Below are 22,694 nucleotides of genomic sequence, written 5' to 3'. Positions count from 1 at the left end.
TGTCTTTGAAAAATTTACTTGTGCTTATTAACACCAACTTGCATTCGAAATCATGCTATTACCTACACTTACGCACATGCTAAGGAGACCATTAACAAACGTTTCGTGCAAAATTGTCTACGAGCAGGATCACTTAGGTAACATCCTCTTACGTGGCCACATTCGTCAATTACCAAACATTTTGCAGTGAAAATTGTCGGTAAATCCAACTGCTCCTGCTTCCAGATGCCCTTGTTGCGCAAAAACGCTCATATAAGCGGTTTCTGCCAGGACTAAACCCTAATGCGGAGTCTGATCAAAATAAGGTAGTAATGAATAAATGAACAGAAAGAGATAAAAAGATAAATTAAAATGTAATCATAACCAACCAAACAAGACATAAAAAGGGTTTCCTCACTTTATTGAGACCCATTATCCTTATCAGAAAAAGTGCCACAGGATAAAAATGAGGCCATGAGATTAGGAAACCGATAATTACCCAGGGCTAGTTATGCTACTTCGTGATGCGAAAATTTTTCAAAGATGTCGATGCAAGTCTTGACAAACCATCCCCCCCTCCACTCCCCCTAATAAGAGAACAGTTGTAACACGTAAACCCGGTTATTATTGAGTGAAGAGTAAGGCTGCTGCCGTAGTTGCGTAACAATACACAGAATAATCTCCAACGGTACATGTATCTTGATAGAGAGTAAACCAATGAAGTTGTTATATTCTACCCTATTGATGCCTTCAACAAAGGGTCTGGCGAGATAAGTCTAAATTGGTATGGAGAAATACGGATAAGTTGACGCCACCTACTTATCAACGAATCAAAGTTAGGGATAAGAATTTGGGCGAACCCAAATAGTAAGGCGTAAACCCCAAAAGTAAGTACAATGTTTGAGTTCATCGATTCCGTTGACGAAATTGGTGAAAATCTATTTCTCTAAAATCAACAATGAAATATTTTCTATCCAATTTCTGGTTCCTGAAACTAGGAGGACTGAATACTAGTTTAGTGCGAATGGACTTGTGGGATCACTCAGATAGTCCATAAGTTCGCAGAATTGCGGCAAGAATAGTCTTTATTAATAAAGGATGTCAAACGATAACAGCCACGTTTAATCTTTCTTACTAATCTTAATCCCTTTTACCCTTCTCAAGAGGAAGTTGAATTGACTGATGCGCTTGTTAGGTTATGGTTAGTATGAATTACTCGGTCGGTTTTTTTGTCAGTAACTAACATAACAAAACGAAAAACACAAAAGGAAAATTTTCTCTTTTACCGCTTTAAATTTCTAGCGGTACCTGCACAAGCAAGCTTCTTAAACAAAGTTCAAGAAATCGTGTTAAACATCATTACTCACCATCGAGATAATTTAAGTTACTTTATTATTTACATACTGAGACCACAAAATCTTGTGAATCTTTATAATACCAATATGGCTCAATCAAAACCATGTTTGTAGGTTACACAGAATAACATCAGAAAGAAAAGGATAGTTCTGTGTCCAAACCTGAACAAACCTTCTCGAAATTGGCGGCTAACTATCAATACTATTATTTTGGAATTTAAGTCCAAAAGTAAGCACCCTGAATTCTGTAATACTGCACATTTCATTTGATAACTCTTTAATAAGCCGAGAATATATAGACCTGAAGAAGAAACCACATCCCCAACAATACGAACGCATTCTAATACGGAAAACGCCATATTGACACTTTCTCAATAATTGGAATTGTACGTAAATGAAAATTGAAAAATCTATTATGGTGGGCATTATTGTTGCGGTGGGAATGTGTTTTCTGATTATAACTTTTGGGCTTCAGTCGCAATTTTAGAAAAGGGCCTGTTCACTATTCAAAATTAAAAACATTTCTAATCAATAAAACTAGAAAGCGCCTCGCTATCGTTAATACCATGACGACTTTGCTTTCACCTGAAAGAAAAATGAAAAACAAAATTTAAAGACAGGTCTGATTTTGCGGTGACGTCAAACAGTTAATGTCGTTTTATGAATGATTGAATGATTGAATGACTCAGTCTTCATTAAGTTGAGAACGATCTTTTACATCACGCTGTCCATAAAACGAGCTCACTCATATAAAAATTAATCAGATTTACAAACGTAACTTGCACTTGAAACTAGATAAACAGTAAAACACCTCAATGCTAAAAATAACCCTTCTCTTCTACTCCATAAACCGTTTCCTATTCTTGTCACTGCTGTCGATATTACCTTAAGTCTGAAGCTAAATGTGAAGATTCACGCTATTATCTCAAACATATATAGCTTGGGAAAAGAGAAGTCACTAACAAGAAAAAAAGACTGTCATGACGTGGTCGCACGACATGAGCGGCACCGCTGATACTAAAAACTACCAGCTCAATTAAACATAGAAGATATGGAAAAAGCCAAGCCTACCCAGTTGTTATCACAAGTAAGTAGATATATGTTTTCACGCGATTGATAGAAAAGCCGACCGCAGAATAACCTAGATATAGTATATATGATCTATAAGAACTGGCCAAATGTTTGCTTTGAAAACTGTCTTACAACGGCAAATGCGAAAAGAAAAATAAATGAACATTAACATAGGGTGGAAATTAATAAATGATTGACATGCTGTTCCCTACAAGTTCTGATAACAAGTGTACATTTTGTGATGCTTACTCAAAGGCATCTTGATGTTGTTGCGTGACAAGACTGAACGTCACGCCCTAAAGGGCGATAGGAAGCCACCCTGGAAAGGGCAAAACAATAAGTCAACCAACGTATGTGACATGAACTCGGGTGTTAGTGACGTACATTGTGTGACACACTTGTTACATCCACAAAGACGGGACCGATGCGTAAAATCTTCGTTACACAAAGTGGGTGTTTTTGTTGACGCACACGAAACAAACCACGGACGTTTGTTTTGTTGTTTTTGTTCAAACGCTTTACACACAACTTCCCATTTGACACTAATTTTTAACGGCGACAAGCTTGATATCTAAGATTTAGAGTACAAATCACAATTTCAACTCGAATTTAAAAGCGTTTATGCAGCCTTTAGGGAATGAATAGATTACTTCTATGAAATGCGATTTTCTAACTATTTACAGTTTTCTCCTCCATTTATCATCATTTTTTGTAAATAGTACAGAAAAGTAGGTAACAACTCTTCCTTATTGCGCATCCAGCATTATTTTATAGCACTGTTCATGAACGTTTTAGTAAATGAATCTTAATTGAAGAAACTTAGACATGAAAGGCAATGGTTATTGCTTTAAATATGACGAATACTTAGAGTAATTGTCTAATTCCGACGAAGTAAACACTTGACATGAACGAAAACGTTTTCTGTAGTATAAGTAGTTATCTCCCTTTATCAAATAAAAACTAAATCAGATGTAAATCTCCAGCAGTTTGCACGGATTAAATATTCACTAGTGAAAAGAAGCCTCGATAATAACCTGACAATTTAAGTTTAAGGCAACATATGTTTAGGAAACGACTTTGACAACTTTTTACATACTGAAATTCACGAACTCTGCACCAAAATTTAGAGTAACAGCTGAAATTTCAAAGCTAATAACCTACTTGTGTACTTCTGCCCGCAAACATAACCTCCAAGGTTTTAGTGACATTTTGCGATTTGCAGCGCCTTTTAATATTACGTAAACAGGGCTGGTTAAATCTTAGTTAGGTATTATGACTATATCTAGTGGGACGAGAGCGAGTTATAAGTTACGACTGTTTTTAAATAGCATTGGAATGAACTGATCTATGTCAAGGATTTCTACTGATTTTCATGGTCAAGCACTCTTTAGACCAGTTGAAACTGTTCTTTTATTCATTAGATGAACAATTAAATTTTAGAGGGGGAGGAATGGGTCACAAGCTGAGAAACATTTTATATATATGTGAACTGTTTTACCCAAACAGACGCAGAAAAGATAAAACCCAGAAAGATTGGCGAGAAGAAGGAGAAGGAGGAGAAGGAAGAGGAGGAAAAGGAGGAGGAGGAGGAAGAGGAGGAGAAGGAGAAGGAGGAGAGGGAGGAGAGGGAGGAGGAGGAGGAGGAGGAGGAGGAGGAGGAGGAGAAGGAGGGGGAGGAAGATGAAGAGAAGGAGGAGGAGGACAAGAAGAAGAAGGAGGGGGAGAAGAAGGAGGAGGTGGGGGACGAGATAGGAGAAGGGGGAGGAGGAGGAGAAGAAGGTGGAGAAGCAGGAGGCGGAGAAGAAGGAGGAGGAGAAGGAGGAGGAGGAGGAGAAGAAGGAGGAGGAGGAAAAAAAGGAGGAGGAGGAGAAAAAAGAGGAGGGGGAGGAGATTGACATTCGACATTAATCTGTAATTGCCTTCAAGGCACTTTGTTCACCAACAGATAGATGAACCGAAAAGACATACAAGCAAGGGTAAGTATTACAGTATTGATATTCTTTTGCTCAGACCACTCACCTGATTTGCTTGTTCGTCAACTTTACGTAAAATTTCCTTTTGTTGTTTGGGGCTGAACCGTAGCAAGGCTACTAACACTTTAGCCATTTGCTGCAATGAAAATAGAGTAACTGGTAAATGTTTACTTAATAACGATACCTCAGGCAGAATTTAAAGTGTTTACACACGTATGCATTCTCAGGCTTGCGAATGGAGACGATATTCTCAGACAGTGTAGTTCGCTAACCTTTTTTGATGCAATTTTCAAGACAAAAATTCTCATTCTCCAGAATTAAGGCTACGAGTCTAATGACAAGGCCTAAGCAACACTGACTTTCTCAGCAACACACATTCGAAGGTTTGCTCCAAAACTGAAAATTCTCCTATCGCGCTGAGAAAACTTTTTGGCGAAGTATTTTCTTTAACACTCAGCTGCCTCAAAAACATTTCATCCAGCAGTTAAAGCACTTGTTACAGATTGGAAAATACTCCAGAGGCATTTTTCAAGGTTCCTGAACAATGGGTACCCAATTTCAATAAAGACTTTTAAACGAACCCGAGACTTGGAAGAAACATACTTTTGCGAGCTTTCAACCATACCACACCAAAACTGGCACATTGATTACAAGAAAAAAAGTAAAATAAAAATAATAAAAATTAAACAAAGCCATAGAAAGAAAGATCATGATCTTGAAAGGTTAGGACTACACATAAATGGAAATTTCAGATTGGAGTCAAACGTTATGGATCAATATCAGTATCTGGGCAACTGCCTACCTACCCCTCCCCTAACCCAACATTAACCCTAACCTGTTATCAATTGAATGTTGTTGGGTTAGGGGAGGGGTAGGTGGGCAGTTGCCCAAATACTTATGTTGATCCAACTTTCTCACCTTTCGTTCACGGCCCATCATGTATTCGTATAATATATTTCGAAGATACTACGGAAGTGAAAGCATAAAATGAACAAGAAAGTTTGTTACACCAACACTATGCTCAAAGAAAAAAAGATAGAGAGAGAAAAAAAGCCTCGTGCGCCAACCTCGAACTCCGTGGGTTCCACGGGCGACTGTGGAGGGCCTGGATCTAACAGAACAGGGCTATCCAACAGAGGATTGGACACCAGGTTCAGTTGCGCGGGACGATTTCTGCCTTGTAGTGGAGATCCACTGAGTTGTTCAATCTGTGACAGTAAGTATGATAATCACTCTTTTTATCGTTAAATCGAAAAAAACAACAACAACCAATAAGGTGTCTGTCCACGGTCGTTGTATAACTGCACATACATTACTATGTAACACACGCTCCAGGACTGACCTGTGATTTCAGTGATTCCTCTCTCTCCTTCAAGCCACTGACTTCTGTTCTCAACCGCGTAATTTGTTCCTAAAAAAAAGACCGAGATAAGATTCTACTTCGTGCAAAAATCTGAAGCAATTCAATCTCTCAATACAACTTTAAATCATGACTAGCAACCTTCAAATAATTATTACAGCTAAGGAAACACAGCGCTCACTACTTTGAGAATCGAACGAAATGAGTGGGAAGATCTTCATAATAACACCGCAGCTATATTTTTCAACTATCAAGCTCACGTGTCTGATAAATTGCGTACAAAACATCAAACAAACCTTCAGCGCTGTTTGACTTGGATCCTCCGCAATAGGTTCCTAGAGGAAACAGAAACATCAGTGAGAGAAAAAGTGCGTTTCCTGATTTCATTTAGGAAATAGTAAGAATGAGTAAATCGGAGGAGAAAAAAGCTGACAATCGCATTTATGCCAAATCTGTTTGGGCCATTGCTAAGATACGTAAAGCAACTGTATTAAAGCGATTGTAAGTGCGATGCTTTTATGACGTTTGTGTCTTGCTTGTTCTTAAGCGAATGTTAAACATAAAGTGGATAATGAGATGTCACAAAAGCTTCACAAACAAATATCGATGATGGATGTGAGATGGGGGGTGGCCTTTGATGAAAGATGTCAAGTTATGTCACGTACATAAAATAACACACAGTAGTGTCACTTGGGTATCGTAGCTAAGGGGCGTAGTAAAGCAGTGGAAGATGGAGAGAGGTGAACAAATGAAAAGACATTCAGTAAGTTAGAGTTAGGCGGTAAATATTATTAAAAATGGACAAGTGTTGTTAATAATATATGTCTCATAGCTGTGATTAATATGACAAAAGAAAATGATCAAATATGAAAAAAAAACAACAACAATGAACAACATAAACGATCCCACAAATATGACACTCCTTAGGACTAAAGAAACAGTGGAAATTGTCAATGCAGTCATGTTGAATGGTGACTTGTCAAAAAATTACAGTGCTACGTCAGAAAAGTATTGTTGTTGTTGATGTTGTTGTTGTTGTTGGTAGTAAACAGAAGTACTTGTTGTTTAAAAACTTAATAGTGAATAGCAGAGGCTCCTGGTCTCTTCCTGTGATCTCTTCGTGCATTCCCCTGACTTACACTATTGAGGGACGAAGATGACCCTGCTCTCTGTAGCTGTCCGGGTTCAGCATCGGTCAAACTCACACTCTGTGCTTGAATAAATGACTCTTTTTGATTTAATAACTTCTTCATTTCGTTCTGGTTTTTTTTCATTTGCGTCTTGAACTTCTTCTCGACGGCGGCCACTTCAGATTTTCGATCCCTGGCGTGCGTTTCCAGCTCGTTCTTATGGCGGTTGTGCAACTCTTCAAGTTTGCCTCGATTCTCCTCGTGAAGCTTTTCCATGTCGGCTTCATTCTTTCGAACCATCTCTTGTATCGTTTCATGATGTTCCCTCTCGACGTTTTGCAACGCTTCGGAATGAGTTCTGTTTAGTTTTGTAATTTCACTGTCTTTTTGCGCCAGCTGCTCCTCCACGGTTGTTTTCAAAGCTAACATTTCCTCCTCTCGCAGTTTAAGTTCTCGCTGATATTCTATGATTTCAGTTTTATACTCATCGATTAACTTCTGTTCCTCTCTCTGTCCTTTCTCTATCACTTGCCCCAACATTTCTTGTTGCTCTCTTTCTTTCTCGCTATATTTAATCTGAAACTCTCTCAAAAGTTGTTTGATTTTCGAATTATAGTCCAACTCTTTTTCGCTCAATCTAGCTTTGCATTTCTTCTCGCACTTTTCCAACTCACTGGCATGTTCTTGCCGCAGATTCTCCATCTCCAATTCATGTTCTTCCTTCAATCCCGATTCCTGCTCGTGAAGAGCATCCATTTTCTCAACAAGAAGATTCTCAATGTTTTCTGACAGCTCTTTGTTAGAGGCATCTAGTTTGTCAAGTCTTCCCTGCAACTCTTTTTCGCGGCTTTCACCTTCAGTTTTTTTTGCCTGGCGTAATTCCTGGAGTTTCGATTCTAACTCTTCTTGATGAAGTTTCTTTAAGCCCTCCATCTCCTCCTGGTGTTTCAACTCGAGATCCTTGATTTTGCTTTCTGATGAGTGCAGCGACTCCATCACATTGGAGATGGCAGTCTCTTTTTCTACAGCTTGTGCACTGAGCTGTTTCCTCAAGCCAGCAATTTTGCTCTCTGCTTTCTTCTTCATTTCAGTCAACTTGTTTCTATACTGTTCAGTCAGTTCCTCCGCTTGTTGTGTCAACTGCTGTTCCTTGGCGTCTTCGATTTCCTTGAGCTTTTCGTGTTGTTCTTTCTCTTGCGCTTTCAGTTTGGATTCAAAACTGTGCGTCTTCTTCTCCATTTCAGCTTCAAGTGTCTGCACTCGATGCCGCCACTCAGCTTCCTTTGTCGCAACAGCATCTTGAGCCTCCTGCTTTTCGCGACTCAGTTCTGCCAACTTCTCGTCGATAGCCTTATTGTTGCTTTCTCCGGTCACAATCTTTAGTTGCAACTCTTCCTTGCGTTTTTCAGTCTCTCTTAGTTTGTTTTCGTAGCTTTCCTCCTTCTCGGCCATTTCTCTTTTCAAAGAGGACACCGTCTCGTGTAGTGTTTTGACCTCCTGATCAGTTTTCTCTTGACTTTCCCGCATTTCGTTTAACTCTTGCTCATGTTTTGCATTCATACTTTTGATTTTTTCCTTTGCTTTTTTGATCTTCAACTGCAGCTCCGATGCAGTGTTCTGTGCTTCGCTCAACTGGTTCTTTGCTCTTTCCTCCGATTCAAGACGTTCCTCTTTGTTTTTATTTGTTAATTCCTCCATCGCTTTTGCATGCTCTTCAGTCAAAGTCTTCTTATCTTCTTCCTGTTGCTTCAGCAGGTTTTGTATCTGAGTTGAGTACCGCTGGTTGATCTCATCGCATTTCCCTTTCCATTTTGTATTCAACAACTGCACTTCTTGTTCTCTTTCCTTTTTCATTTGACCCAGTTTCTTCTGCAAATTCGTAGTCGTCGCCTCCGAAGTTTGCTTCACTTCTGTTTCAACTTTCTCTAACTCGGCCTTCATTCGTTTTTCTTGTTCTAACAACTTAGCTTTACCCTCTTGAAGTTCTTTTTCTTTTTTAGCACGCTCCTTCTTCAAGTTGTTCAACTCCTCGCTTAATTTACTCTCTACATCACTATGTTTTGTCTGTGCTTCGTTAGCTGTCTGCTTCAAAGCCTCGATTTCTTTCTTGTGACTTTCCCTTACTTGTTCAATTTCTTTCCTAAGTTTGTCCTCCAATACAGACTTGGCTTCATATTCCTCCGATAACCTGCGTATCTCCTCTGCCTGTTGTTTGTAAGTTCTCTTTAAGGTATCAATTTCTTCGATCAGCTTTTTCTCCTCGTGATCAAACGCTGTCTTTATCTGCTCTGCGGACAATCTTAGTTCGTCCATTTTAATTGTATTCACTGTTTCAGTTTCGCCCAACTTTTTTTCCAGAACTTGAATTTGCTCTTTCAACTTTCGCTCCTCAATTTCAAAGACCGCTTTACTCTCTTCAGCAGCTTTACTCAGTGCATCGATTTGCTCCCTTAGCTTGGTTTCCTCGAAGCCGAATTTCTTTTCATTCTCTTCAGCATACTTCCGCAGCTCTTCCATTTTGCTACAATGCTGGGTCTCTGCATCGGATATCTTAACCTTAAGAAGCTCGAACTGCTCTCTCAAGTTTGCTTCCTCGGTAGCAAACTTCTGCGCCCTTTGTTCTCCCGATCGTGTTAACTCCTCCACTTGCTTTGATTTCTCAATCTCAACTTCTTCTATCCTGGATTTTAATCTTTCCACTTCCTCGAGGTGTGCCCGTTCTCGATCAGCGAATTTATTCTTATCATCCTCGCCGGTTTTCAGCAGTCCCTCCATCGTCTTGGAATGTCCTTTCCGAAGCTCGTTCAGTTCAATTTCGTGGTATTTTTTAAGTTTCTCCATTTCAACGTTCTGCTTCTCGTAAATCTGCTTGATTTGCGCCAGGTCCTGTTGGTAAGTGTTGGTGACTTCCTGCAGCTTCGCTTGATAACTATCCCGCATCTCCGCGATTTCTGATCGGTGCCTTTCCAGTGCTTCGTTCAACCGCCCCTCCGTCTCCATCTTGGCATTTTCAAATTCACTTTCGCGATTCGCTAAAGCGTTTGTCTGTTGTTGAGCGAGTTCCTCAACATTCTTTAAAGACTGATTCTTAATGTCCTCGACGTCGCGTTTATGACTTTCAGTCATTTCGCTTATCCTACTTTCCATTTCCACGTTAAGATTCTCGATTTGCTGTCTAAAACGTTTGTTCTCTTCAGCCAATTCTCTTACCTTCTCCATGGCGGACTCCTTCTCTTCTGAAACACTGTTCGCTTTGGCTTGCAACTCTTCCGTCTTCGCTTGATGTATTTTCTCTCGCTTAGCAATTTCGTTCCTCAAGTTGATATTCTCTTTTGTCATATTCTCTTCCTTTTCCCGCGCTTCGCTCAGAAATTTCTCCATAGTCTCCTCGTTTTCTCTGCGTATACTCACGACTTTGTTCTCCCAGCCCAAGTTCAGTTCAGATATTTCCGCCTGATGTCGCTCCTCGAGCTTCGTTAGTTCTTCTTTCCTCATATTTTCTAAATTCGCTGTTACATCTTTGACACCCATATTATGATGCTGAGCAATTTCGTGCAGTTTCTCCCTGGTAGCGTTCTCTTTTTCAAGTAGCTGGTCGTGGAATTCCTTTTCCATTTTATTGACCAATTCCTTCACTTCCTTTTCTTTCAGTTTCATCTTCTCGTCGTGTTGCTTCTTCTGTGTTTTGAGCGCCTCCTGTTCAAGTTTCAAAGCTTCTTTCAGTTTCCCAATCTTTTCATCTCGCAGTGTTATACTTTGACTAAGTTCATCAATATTTCGCTGGGATTGCTCTTTTTGTTCATTCATTTGGCCAGTTAAACTCTGAATCATGTTATTCAATTCAGCAATTTCGGAATTTTTATCGTTGAGAGATTTCTCACTCGAAGCCGCTTTACCACTGAAATCTCCGCGAACCTTTTCTAACTCAAGTTTCCATTTCTCTTCAATAAGCAATTTCTCCTCTTGAAGTTTCTGAATACTTTTCTCGTGTTCCTCTTTCAAACTCGAGACCGTTTTCTCGTGACTATTCTTGCTTTCTGAGGCACTCTGAAGACTTTTCTCTTCCGCAAGGAGCAATTGTTCTTTGTACTTTTGAACGTCAGTTTGATATTTCTGTTTGAAATTTTCAAATTGAGTTCTATACTTCTGGTTTAATCCGGCCAATTCTTCCTTGAGTTTATTTTCGTTCTTTGCGGAAGCCTTTAACTTCTCCTCTAACTCTTTGTTAATTTTTTCAAGCTCGTCCTTTTTACTTTCCACCTCTTTAACTGCCACGTTTTCTTTCTCCTTCTCCGAACTTAAAACCTTTAGTTCTTCCTCTCTTTTATTATTAAATGCTGTCTCTAGTTCTCTAATTGTCACCATCGCCTTTTGCTTGACAGCCTCAATCTCATGATCCTTCTCGGTTTTCATTTCGAGAAGTTGCTTTTCCAGTTCCTTGGAGTAATATTCCTTTTCAGTAAGCTTCCCTTTTACGTCGACTAATTCTCTCTCTTTTTCCTTCAAACGATTATCCCGGTCTTTCGTCAACTCCTCCACCTCGTTTGCTTTCTTGCTTTCAGTTTCTTTAACTTTATTCTCAAGATCACTAACAGTACTATCTTTTTGCAGTAGTTCTTTGCGTAAATCTTCGGCGATTTTGTTAGCATCGGCAACTTTCTTCTCAAAGTCATTTACACTCGCATTTTTTTCCGACTCAGTTTCCTGTTGCATGATATTTACTTTCTCCTCAAGTTCCTTCGCTTGGTTTTCTTTTTCAGTGAGCTTTGTCCTAAGTTCCTTTACAATCTTTTTCATCTCGTTGGTTTTACTTTCCATTCGTTTGGAGACGCGAGCAAGTTCTGACTGCTTATCAGCCTCAAATTGTCTCTCTTTCTCCTCCAAGTCTTTCAAATGTTTCTCAGCCTCGGCTTTTCGCTGTTTCTCCAGTTCAACCACTTTTTGTTCGGCTTTCTTAGAATTCTCGGATATTTCACCCATTTTCGTTTGATGCATTTTCTTGAATTTGGCCAACATTTTTTGATGTTCTTCCTGTTTTTCTTGAAGGAGATTGCTGTGTTGCTGGATCATCTCCGCGATCTTAGCCTACCAAAAAAAGGAAGCGTAAGATTGATGGATCTATTCAATACAAAATGCTTTCGGGGGAAATTGAAAATCGTTCGCAAATGCTTCCGCACGACTCTTTTTGCGGAGGATGCGTAATAATTTTTTTTTGGGGGGGAGGGGGGGGGGTGTTAGGTTACCCACGCGTTCATTACAGTACAAAGTTTATCAGTTTATACCGGCTGCAGTCAACAGAAAATGAGACGACAAAGGGGGGTGGAGTGAGGGATCCTGCTTCTAGACTTGAGATACATGTATGCCAATACCACTTATTTATAGACAATGTCTTATAACGGAGCTGTGTACCCCAGGTGTCTGTATGCAGTGTTCTCCCTTATTTTAAGCATGACAGGTAAAATAAATTTTCAAACCGGTATAGCAATCCTTTTACCCGTTGAATTTCAAGAATTCCAAGCAATTTTAAACGGCAATAAGAGGACCCCTAATCGTCCTTTGATGTATCACAAGGATTGTTGAAAATCAGAAACGATCAGAAAGCACTCACTTGTTCTTGTTCTAGTTTCTGCTGAGTCTCTGATAGCTTCTGCTCCAAATCTGAAAAAGCAATGACAAAGATGATGACTGACAACCTAAGAACTGTTCTTTTCCCAGAAGAAAAGGTACCAATTACTTTTTATGTTGGAGTAGTCTTACTTCACACCTCATTCAATAGGGAAAAGAGAAAGAACTGTACGAAAAAAAAAGAGTGAATGTTAACGTGCGTTACGTACAGTATTAAAATGTAAATAATCTGATTAATGACATTTTCCCTATTAGAACCCTGCGTTATCTCACCTTCAGTGTAAATGCCCTTTAAATTTAAACTCTTATTAAAGCCAAAGTTGGCACTCAAATGTGCTTTCTACTTAAGGCTCAAATACGTGTAGTGCAAATGTATAAATACATGTACACCCTGGCCACTAGAGCACACTAACGCAGCAAATAAACAGGAAGTCTCGATCACACTTAGACTTCGTATAAATTTTCAAAACTAGATACATGTACCCAGCAAATAACCAACTAGAACTAAAGTTGGACCCGGTACATGTACCAGACACATGTGAACGTTTGTCTTGCATTGAGACCGTTACATGTAGAATATTTTTAAACTTCTCTTGCCTCTCTTTTCAACAGATGTCTTCTGCAGCTCAGCCAAGAGGTTAGACATCTTACTGGCTTGTTCCTGTCCAGTACGGGAAGCTTCAGAGGTTTTACTTTGTAGATTCTCTGACAGCGATTCCATTTGTTCCCTCAAGGCTTGGAGTTCTTTCTCTTTCTCCTTCAAAGCGGCTTCTTTCTGTAGCTCTTTCTCGTCCACTGCTATCTCGATCTCCTTCACCTAAAAACAACCAAACAATAGTCATTCATGCCCAATACGAGCCATACCAAATCAGGGGCTTGGGCACGAGTTTCCATCGAGAGAGATGTAACGTAACGTAAGTGTCTCGCTGTTTTGGGGAGTGCCAAGTTAATTCATCATGCCAAATAGTCCTTTTTCTTGAAGGGGGGATCCGCTCTACCCTCTAGACCCCTCTTACTTAACCAAAATGTTTTAGGCCCAGCTAACTTGTCTTCCGAGGAGAAAGTGTGTGAAAGTGGCCATCTATCAAGAACCTAAGACCTGCTCAGCCAAAACGAAAAGGTGAATTTAAATCTACCTCTACAATGAGTAGAAAATGTTCCCGCATCCTTTTACAATTACGCACGCATTAAGTTGTTGTCGTTCAAAAGGTGGATAGCACACCTTAAAGATCCTCCCACCAAACCGCCGAGTCCTACCCCCCAAACAATTTGTATACCGGATTTTGTCTAGCGTACGTGTACTTCTGTAATACCTTTTCATTGTACTTCAACTTCATCTCTTCCTCTTTAGCATGTAAGATCGACTCCACTTCCTTTGTTTTCTTAGTCAGAGCCTCCTGTAACTCCATTTCCTTGGCAACTAACATTTCCTCTAACTTCTCGTTCTTGTCCTTCTGCATGACTGCCACCACCTCCGCCTTGTCTCTCTTCAACTTCTCCATCATTGATTTGCGCTCATTTTCCTCCGCAGCTGCAGCAGCCTCGTATTTTGCAGTCATCTCTTGAATTTCTCGCTCCTTCTTCAACTCGGCAATTTCTCTTCTCTTTTCTGACTCTTCGAGTTGCTTCTCCATCTTGAGAAAGAACTCGTCTTTTTCTTTTTTCATTTCTTCGTTTTGAGCCTCATGCTCCTGCAGAACTTTCCTCATTTCACTAGCGTTGTTCACAGCCTCGTCTTTTTCCCGCAGCGCAGTCTGTAGGTTGTCCATCATGTCCTGAATAGCTGTCTTCTTCTCTTGTTCTAGTCTAAGTATCAAGGCTTTAGCTTCCCTCATTTGATTCGAAGTTACATGATCGTGTTGAATGGACTTTTCCTAGTAACGCACAAAAAAAAAAGAAGAAAAAAATGAACAAGATAACTTTAAATAAACTCCTTCATCCCCTCCCTCGTGTGCAGACTGCTTAAAACTAGTCTGTCCCCAACCGCTTTTTGTTTTTTTTCTTGCAATCAAGTGGGAAAGCACGAAACAAGCACACAAGAGTGAGCGCAGATTGCAGAGAGATCGTGATCCTTGTTTCGCTTGCGCTGTGGCCACTAATCTTAACAAAACGGAAGGTCTGTGAACAGTGTAGCCAAAAAACCCGCAACATTAGCAATATATCAAACAAATCTAAAAATAGTAAAGGTACGCAAGTGAAGAAAATCAATGTCGTACTTTATTCTCGTTTATTTCCCTCGCTTGTTTCTCCACAAGAGCTTGAAGGCCTTCAATCTATGAAGAGAACGACCAAACGTACCCTTCAACAACACTTCACACACAAGAATCTGCACAAATGTAACTTCATGAGCTTAAGTGCAGCCGAAATCATATTGATTCATGCAATATCCTTGCATGAAAGAGCCCTAAATTTTTCATCATAAGATGGTTTGTAAAATACCCCCTTCATGAGTTGCCAATTCAGTATCACAAAATAAATAAGGCTGGTGGAATCTACGGACTGTTTTGTGAAAGGATCTTGAAAAATCTATCCCAAGAAATCAGTTCTGAAGGTAAACAACATGTCACCAGTGTCCATTGACATACAATACAATGGTATATTTTCGTTCTGAACAATATAATCCACGCATGGATACAGATCTCATCTTCAAGTATAGATAAAGTCTTTAATAAATAAGCAACACAGACATATGAGGGGTACCATTCACAAAAAATCAGGAGTTTGTGTTGTGAAGCAGACATGAATGGTCAGTAGATAGAAACAATTGTACATTTTACACATGTTCTAGTTAGTGCAGTATTAAGTCAAAGATGAAAACACCTTTCGAGAGCATGCTACTTTTTTTCTGGTGGTTAAATACTAAAAATACTCCATAGATCACAGAACATCTACATCAGAAAATAATGTTTTTAATGGTGCAGCTGTAGATGTAAACATGTTCACAACTGTATGTAACTGTACATAATAATGAAACTGTTCCTTACCCTCTCCTGGAGACTCTGCTGTTGAAGCTTCTGTTCGTCACTTTGAGATCCTGTAATAAATAAATACCAATAAATTCACTCCATGTACATTTATGGATGGTAACAACCATTGGTTGAAAATTGAAAGGTGTTTGTCCCTCAGAAAACAGGGTTGGAATTTGGCATGGTGTTTTGAGTAGAGTAAGGAAACCCAAAGAAAAAAATCCTTGAAGCAAAGATGGGAACTAACAACCCACTTGTGACAAAAAGTTCAGGAATCAAACCCAGGCCACAGGGTGGTGGGGGGAAGAAGGAAAGAAAGCAAAAGTGCATGGCCACTGCAATATCACTTCTCCCCTGCACCATCCCACCAATGAAGGTCAAGTTTAAAAGAGTCACTACAGAGCATTACATTACAGTATTCATGGAGATCAGACAGAAATACACATTCAAAGGCAAAATCTTTTAGATAGCTCACCTAAGCCAGCATCAAGAACATCAGTTCCAGGAATTGCTAGTGAGCCTTGCTGCTTGAGTAGTTGAACCTATCATGGAGCAATTATATCCAGATTTAGTTTCCAGGTGAGGCTAACATTTAGTTGTAAAGTACACCTAGTTAAACTAAAATACATAGTGGTCCTAATAAACATTCAAACATCCAAATAGGCAGGGTTGATGAGAAATGCTGATGGGTGCCAATATCACAAAATAAAAAAAATAAAATTATTTTGAGAATCAAAGATGAAGAATTTACCCACGAACATAACGAACAAATGTACTAGTTATTATCCACCTGTGTTTGTAGAGCTTTGATGATTTCTTCTTTTTCATCTAGAGACAACTGAAGTGTTTCCTCCAAATGCATCTTGGCCTGTTTTTCAAGTTCTATGGTCTGTGAACAAATGGAAAGTTAATAAATTTGTCACTGATTTACAAAAACTGACTCAAACTGCCCTGTGATTTTACAAAATATCTCAGATTCCTACACAAACCATACAAAGGGAGCTTGATGTACCTGCAATGTACAACTCTCCTAAATTACCAGGCTGAGGATAACTCACAAGATTTACAAAAGTCATTTACACCTACAAGTACCAATAACTGTTACACATCAACACTGAAAACCATTGCCTCTGAGAAAAGACAAAGACTACGAATGTATGAACCTTCTTTTGTGCACTTTCAGTAATCATTTAGTCACCAAGCCAGGCCATCACCAGTCACAGCATGATTCAAGAGTTTGTCAAGTAACACCAACATCAAACAATCAAGGCAATGAGACTCTCTTATAATACACACTTCTTATTACAATGTTTATCAGTTCTGTTGCATAACATGTAAACATGTACACCATAATTACAAGATATTTCAATTATCTACTCTCAAAAGTCAAGATAATTGTATCACACTGTGTTTTGCAAACTTAAATTTACCTCTTTCATCTCTGATATTCTTCTGAGAGCTTTGTCCTGACTCTGTGTGAGATTATTCTGCAAGAGGGTACATTGACATGCATGTATCACATACTAGTTCAGATCAGATCCAGTATCATATACCCCCTTTATTCAATATCATTATAGCTTATTGTTCAAGTTTTGCATGCAAGTGATCAAAAAACACTAAAACTAATAAATAAATGTAAGTTCTTTTCAGTCAATTGCAGTCAAAATTAAAATAAACAAAAACTGCAGAGAGGAAAACCACAACACAAGTCATCTTTTACCTATCAACTTTTCACACATTTGTTTACATGTGTACCTGTAGCTTTTCATTTTCTTTCTGTAGGTTCTTGTATGCTTCCACAACCTATCACGTTCGGGAAAACAAATTGGAACATCATCAGTCTATATTTTCCCATACATTTTCACTAGAATGTTTTGTTAACAACTACAGCAACCCATATGACTGATTCTAAGGATTCATTTCTACTCACTCCAGAATTAAAAACAAAGATAATTGTCCAACCTACATGTACAGTATCTGTAAAAGGATGGCCATTGTAAATTTACCTTTCTAAGAGCCTTTCTCTGTTTATCTTCAGTATCAAGTTGGCTTCCCATACAGGAAAACATCTTAAGACCATTGTCCCAAAATATTCCCAATTATAAACATTTCTTGAAATACAAGACTATGTGTACATTGCTGAATAACTTCAGAAGTGAAGTTTGTATAAATTTCTTCATGTTTGAGTGTACAACATGAGTTACTGTTTCTCCCGACATATCGGCCAGTGAGATGTTGATGCACACTGAAGAGACTTACAATAATTAAGCTAGGTGAAATGCTCCTGGTTGTGAATTAAAATAACATCTACATTTTGTTCTTGATACAAGAAAATTATTCCCAAAAACATGTACTTAGCAGTTGCACGTAGAACTTTGTTCTAAAATTCATAGTCAGATGATTTGGTGCTGTTTAAAACTAGTCCTTTCATGTCAGTCTATTGTCTGTTGTAGATTTTTATTGTTCAGGCTAATTTGAATAAAGGAAAAATTATGCAAAATGTTTCTAACCACAATCATATCAACTGACATTTATTATTTAAGCTGCATTCCGTTCAACATGACTGAATACCTAGGTAACCTCTTCAAAACTAACTGTCCTTTACATATTTTATGCCTACAACAACAGAAAAAGAGTTGTAACTCGATTTGAAAACACATCTCTTGATTTGTTCATTTCTTTTCTTACTTTATTTACCAAGTAAAATTATACCTCCACTTAAAATATAAAACAAAAGCAAAACAAAATTAAAAACTTACTTTTATCTCAAACAAAATTGCCCTCATTTGCCTTATGCTGAGGTGGACAGTGCCTGACATTGATCACTTGTAATGTTTCATATGAATTTCCGATGAAAATGATTTCAAACTATACTGTGGATTGGTTTGTATTTTTCTTTGTTGTAGAATTGTGGTCATACTTCAGAAAGAAGATAAAATCACAATGTTCGACCTAACTAGTTTAAAAAATAATTTACACTCGTTTACATTACACTTATATTTCCTATGATTCAGTTCATTGCTATGTGTTGAGATTGAATTTATTCTCATTTCATATTTTGATCATAAACATTCAAACCAACAGAAATACATGTAAATTTATAAATTATACTTGGTCAAAATATTCTAAACTGAGACAAAAAAAAAAAATTCTGCACCATTATCTTACAAAAACCAATTTGTCAGAAGTTTTTTTTTCAAATTGTTCACCTGATTTGTGATTTTTAATTGCCAAAACACTAATCAGAATTGCTTAATGTCTAACACTGTTTCAGTTATTAATGGTACAGATGAGCACTCAGATTACAAATGTACTCTTGATCACTAAAAGCAAAGTTTATGACAATTGATACTAACATAAGAAATTTCAGCATTTGTTACAAGTAGCTATTCTAGTGATGCTGAGGTCAAAATTTATGAAATATCTAAAAACCAAATTCATCATCAGATGGGCAATTTTAGTAAAAGTTCATTTAGCGTGAACAGTGTTATAAAAGCAGCCACGGCCTAATTTGATACCTTCAATATACATGCACATTTGGCGCAGAGACCAGTGAAGGGAATGAATCCCAGCCCATGGGAACAAGGGCAAAGAAAGACAAAAAACTTAAGGCAACACAACAAAAGAAGCACCAAAGAAGGGAATGGCTAGGAAATCTGGCTGATTTCTTTCCAATATGTGTTAGTACACTTTTTTTTGGACCTCACCATAAACAAACCTGTCAATAGAATTCCCCTCATTTTGAACTGAGTGATAACTAAAAGTAGACTTCTCCTTAAATCAACAATATATGAATGCAAAAATACAAAAGATTGTGCATGACAAGGTAGCTCAAAAAATAAATGATAACTCTGCTGTTTTCATTTTCCATTCTTCCTGGCTTTTCTAACCACTCACATCAACTACAGAAACTGTGCCAGTGCTAAATGCATACAAGAAAATAGCCTAGCCCTTTTAGCCATACCCGCAAGTTGGGAGACTACTAACATTGTAGCTTTCCTTATTAATTTGATTGAAATTGAAATCCTTTAAAATCATGTAAAAACAAAGATGTTACAAAGTGCGATACCTCTGAGAATCTGGTCTTGTAACGTGCCAAGACTCTCTCTTGTTTTTTAAACATGGCCACCACCTCTTCCTTTGTGGCTCCGTCTAGGCGAGCCCCAGGTGTACCGGGTGTGCCACTTTGCTCTGCATCAGACTCAGCGTCAGACCGTCCTCCCACAGAAATAGGGCTTGAAGGAGGGATTGATCCTTGACGTTCAACAGTTCTCTTGGGAGTTTCAGTATCACTGATGCTGTCCTGTGACAAAGTTTTACTTGGGGTGCTTGTGCTCTTAGGAGGAGTTGTCTCACCAGAATGAGGCTTTTCTCCATTTCTGGAATCAGGCTGAACAGCCTAAACAATGAAATAAATCAACAAACAAATAAACAAATTAGGAAGGTCTGAATTTCACTAACTTCCTTGCTTTACTTCACTCTAGCATTTTCATGAATTTTTTCTTCATCCTCAAGTTACCTCTGATTTAATTCCTCCAACAATTTGTCAGAATTAAACACTAAACTGTTTTAAGACAAGGGATTTCATCAAATCACTAAATGTTCATGAATATATATATGTACTGAGTTGCCGAAAAAACAAAGAGACTACACTTTCATCCCGACAAGCCTATTTCACTCTTCAGTGGAAATCTTTTCTTGTTCACTGTTTTCTAGTCAAATTTAAACTTGGAGTGCTGTTGTTATTGTTGTTTTTCTGCCATCAAAGAGTGAGTTAATCACAATTAACATGTGTTTTTAAATGTTTTTCCCCAAACTCAATACATATCATGCTCTACTTCTATGTATCAAGCACTGTAATACAGAAAAACCAAAACACGGACTTTCTATATAAATATATACATATCACAGTGCTACATTGTAAAGTTCTGTTTTATATGTATGTATATATATATATATATATATATATATATAACTAACTGCAGACAGTACTGTTTCGGCCTTCTGGGCCTCATCAGTGCAGTGCTGATGCTAGGATGGAGGAAAGACTATATAGCCACCTCAAGTGATCTCACATATGTGGGATCATCTAAGCCATGCCAGAGTGCTCAAACTAGAAAAACTAGTGAGCATGCATAATGCTAGCAGCAATGACTCATCCTAGTAGAGTGCTCAATTTGGACATGAAAGCAAAGCTTTGTATGCCAAAGAGCTATATATATATATATATACATACATACATACATACATACATACATACATACATACATACATACATACATACATACATACATACATACATACATACATACATACATACATACATACATACATACATACATACATACATACATACATACATACATACATACATACATACATACATACATACATACATACATACATACATACATACATACATACATACATACATACATACATACATACATACATACATACATACATACATACATACATACATACATACATACATACATACATACATACATACATACATACATACATACATACATACATACATACATACATACATACATACATACATACATACATACATACATACATACATACATACATACATACATACATACATACATACATACATACATACATACATACATACATACATACATACATACATACATACATACATACATACATACATACATACATACATACATACATACATACATACATACATACATACATACATACATACATACATACATACATACATACATACATACATACATACATACATACATACATACATACATACATACATACATACATACATACATACATACATACATACATAACAGAACTTTATAATGTAGCACGGTGAGTGGGCAAAGAATTAGATCTTGCATTCTGATTACCTATATAAGTAAGTAAGATGCTTGGAATTAACCAGCTTCTCTGCAACTTTATCATTACTGACTTTTTTTGGTTTATCCTTAAAATCTTTTCAATCCTTCTTGTCATAATTTTCTGTGACTTGTTGATGTCACAAGTGAGTTCAGATTACTTTTGGTTCTATTCTGCAGGAAAACAACACCAACAACACTCCAAATTTAAATTTGACCAGAAAACAGTGAACAAGAAGAGATTCCAATCAGTATCTATTGCTGAGTCAAATTTTACCTATTTAAAGAATTCTTTTTAAGATAATTAGTATTGACAACTGAGTTGATAATGTCAAAGGCCACTGTAGGGTTTTTAGAGATGATGTTTCTTAGGTTAGCTGACCTCCTCAAAGTGGCAAATTTACATCATCTACTCTGTTGATAAAACCAATTATCTGGTAATATCCTCCATTAATGCAGCACCCAAGTTTCTTTTAATTAGAGACTTAAATTCCTTTTATTTCATTTTATCTCTTTTTCCTTTTTATTTCTGATTTGTTTTCAATACACTGACTATTACAAATCAATAGCCTGAAACCTTTAAAATCTACAACATTTTAAAGTTATGCTGACAAAGGAAACCTATAACAAAAAAAGAACAACTAGACTAAGAGGAAAAATTAAAGAAAGTGCCAAGGATGACACAATCACATATAAAAATACAGCTGTTTTGAAAACAGTTATTAACGAAGATCACTGATCACCTCCGATCCAGTATAATTGATTTGGAAACAAAAAAATATCTGATTTTCAATCAGGTTTAACTCACTCATGCGATAGCTTCAGGTCAATCATTTGTAATATACCTTAGAATCAAGGAGGTTGTAGACTCGGTCGAGAACCTCTCGTGGCGTAGATTTCGGTTTAATCTGTGATGTTTTAGGAGTTGATGATGTGCTCGAAGGAGAACTTGTTACATTTGCAGCTGAATTTGAAGGCGGAAATACACGGTTTTCTTCAGATTTCGCCAGGGTTACATTGGTACTTTCATTGCCTGGCTCTTTCGGAGTCTAAATTATTCAACACAAGACGATCAGTAGAATACACACAGAATAAAACTTGACAAGATCATTGTTCGTTGAGAACAGTTAAAACACTTCTATCACAGAAGAGGAAATGACGCGTGCAGTCGATCAAAACTTTGAATCATTACCTGACGTGCATTTTGCTTCAGGGGGCTCTGTTCCCCATCCGTCTCCTCTGCTAATTTCTGCTTTAGTTTCTTAAACATTTTTTAGTTCATCTCATTCGATCAATACCACCAGACTATCCGCCATCTTGGATTTTACCTTATGCTTCACTGAGCTT

At 37.8% G+C, this 22,694-nt stretch overlaps 1 protein-coding gene across 3 annotated transcripts; it reads right to left on the bottom strand.

Moving 5' to 3' along the window:
• Positions 1-380: 380 nt before the first annotated feature.
• LOC113676505 (uncharacterized) lies at positions 381-22,694 on the bottom strand. Of its 3 annotated transcripts, XM_089182432.1 has the most exons (20): positions 22,540-22,694; positions 22,193-22,396; positions 19,529-19,858; positions 17,215-17,262; positions 16,890-16,946; positions 16,250-16,348; positions 15,935-16,001; positions 15,478-15,527; positions 14,710-14,766; positions 13,807-14,367; positions 13,091-13,310; positions 12,477-12,526; positions 6,878-11,953; positions 6,035-6,073; positions 5,721-5,789; positions 5,446-5,586; positions 5,297-5,344; positions 4,425-4,514; positions 2,655-2,724; positions 381-1,919 (listed from the first exon to the last, which is right to left on the bottom strand). In XM_089182432.1, the coding sequence occupies exons 1-19, from the start codon at positions 22,615-22,617 to the stop codon at positions 2,695-2,697; spliced, it is 7,314 nt and encodes a 2,437-aa protein (XP_089038558.1). In that variant the 5' UTR covers positions 22,618-22,694; the 3' UTR covers positions 381-1,919; positions 2,655-2,694. The 3 variants fall into 3 exon arrangements, with proteins under 3 accessions (XP_089038558.1, XP_089038560.1, XP_089038559.1); XM_089182433.1 differs by lacking the exon at positions 2,655-2,724 and having other exon boundaries at positions 1,047-1,919; XM_089182434.1 differs by lacking the exons at positions 19,529-19,858; positions 22,193-22,396; positions 22,540-22,694 and adding an exon at positions 17,466-17,925.

This window comes from Pocillopora damicornis, chromosome 9 (assembly GCF_964200805.1).
Source record: "Pocillopora damicornis chromosome 9, jaPocDami1.2, whole genome shotgun sequence".
Classification (NCBI taxonomy): Eukaryota; Metazoa; Cnidaria; class Anthozoa; order Scleractinia; family Pocilloporidae; genus Pocillopora; species Pocillopora damicornis.
Note: the sequence above shows the minus strand (reverse complement) of the source record. Positions and strands in the feature narration are given on the sequence as shown.

Bases quoted from the DNA above. Each gene is read 5' to 3' on its own strand.
- LOC113676505 (XM_089182432.1), bottom strand. From the start codon at position 22,617: ATGTTTAAGAAACTAAAGCAGAAATTAGCAGAGGAGACGGATGGGGAA. The intron at 13,311-13,806 runs GTATTACAGAAG...GGTTGTTTTTAG, and splicing joins AGTTGAAGTACAATGAAAAG to GTGAAGGAGATCGAGATAGC. The intron at 6,074-6,877 runs GTAAGTCAGGGG...TGTTTCCTCTAG, and splicing joins CATCTTCGTCCCTCAATAGT to GAACCTATTGCGGAGGATCC.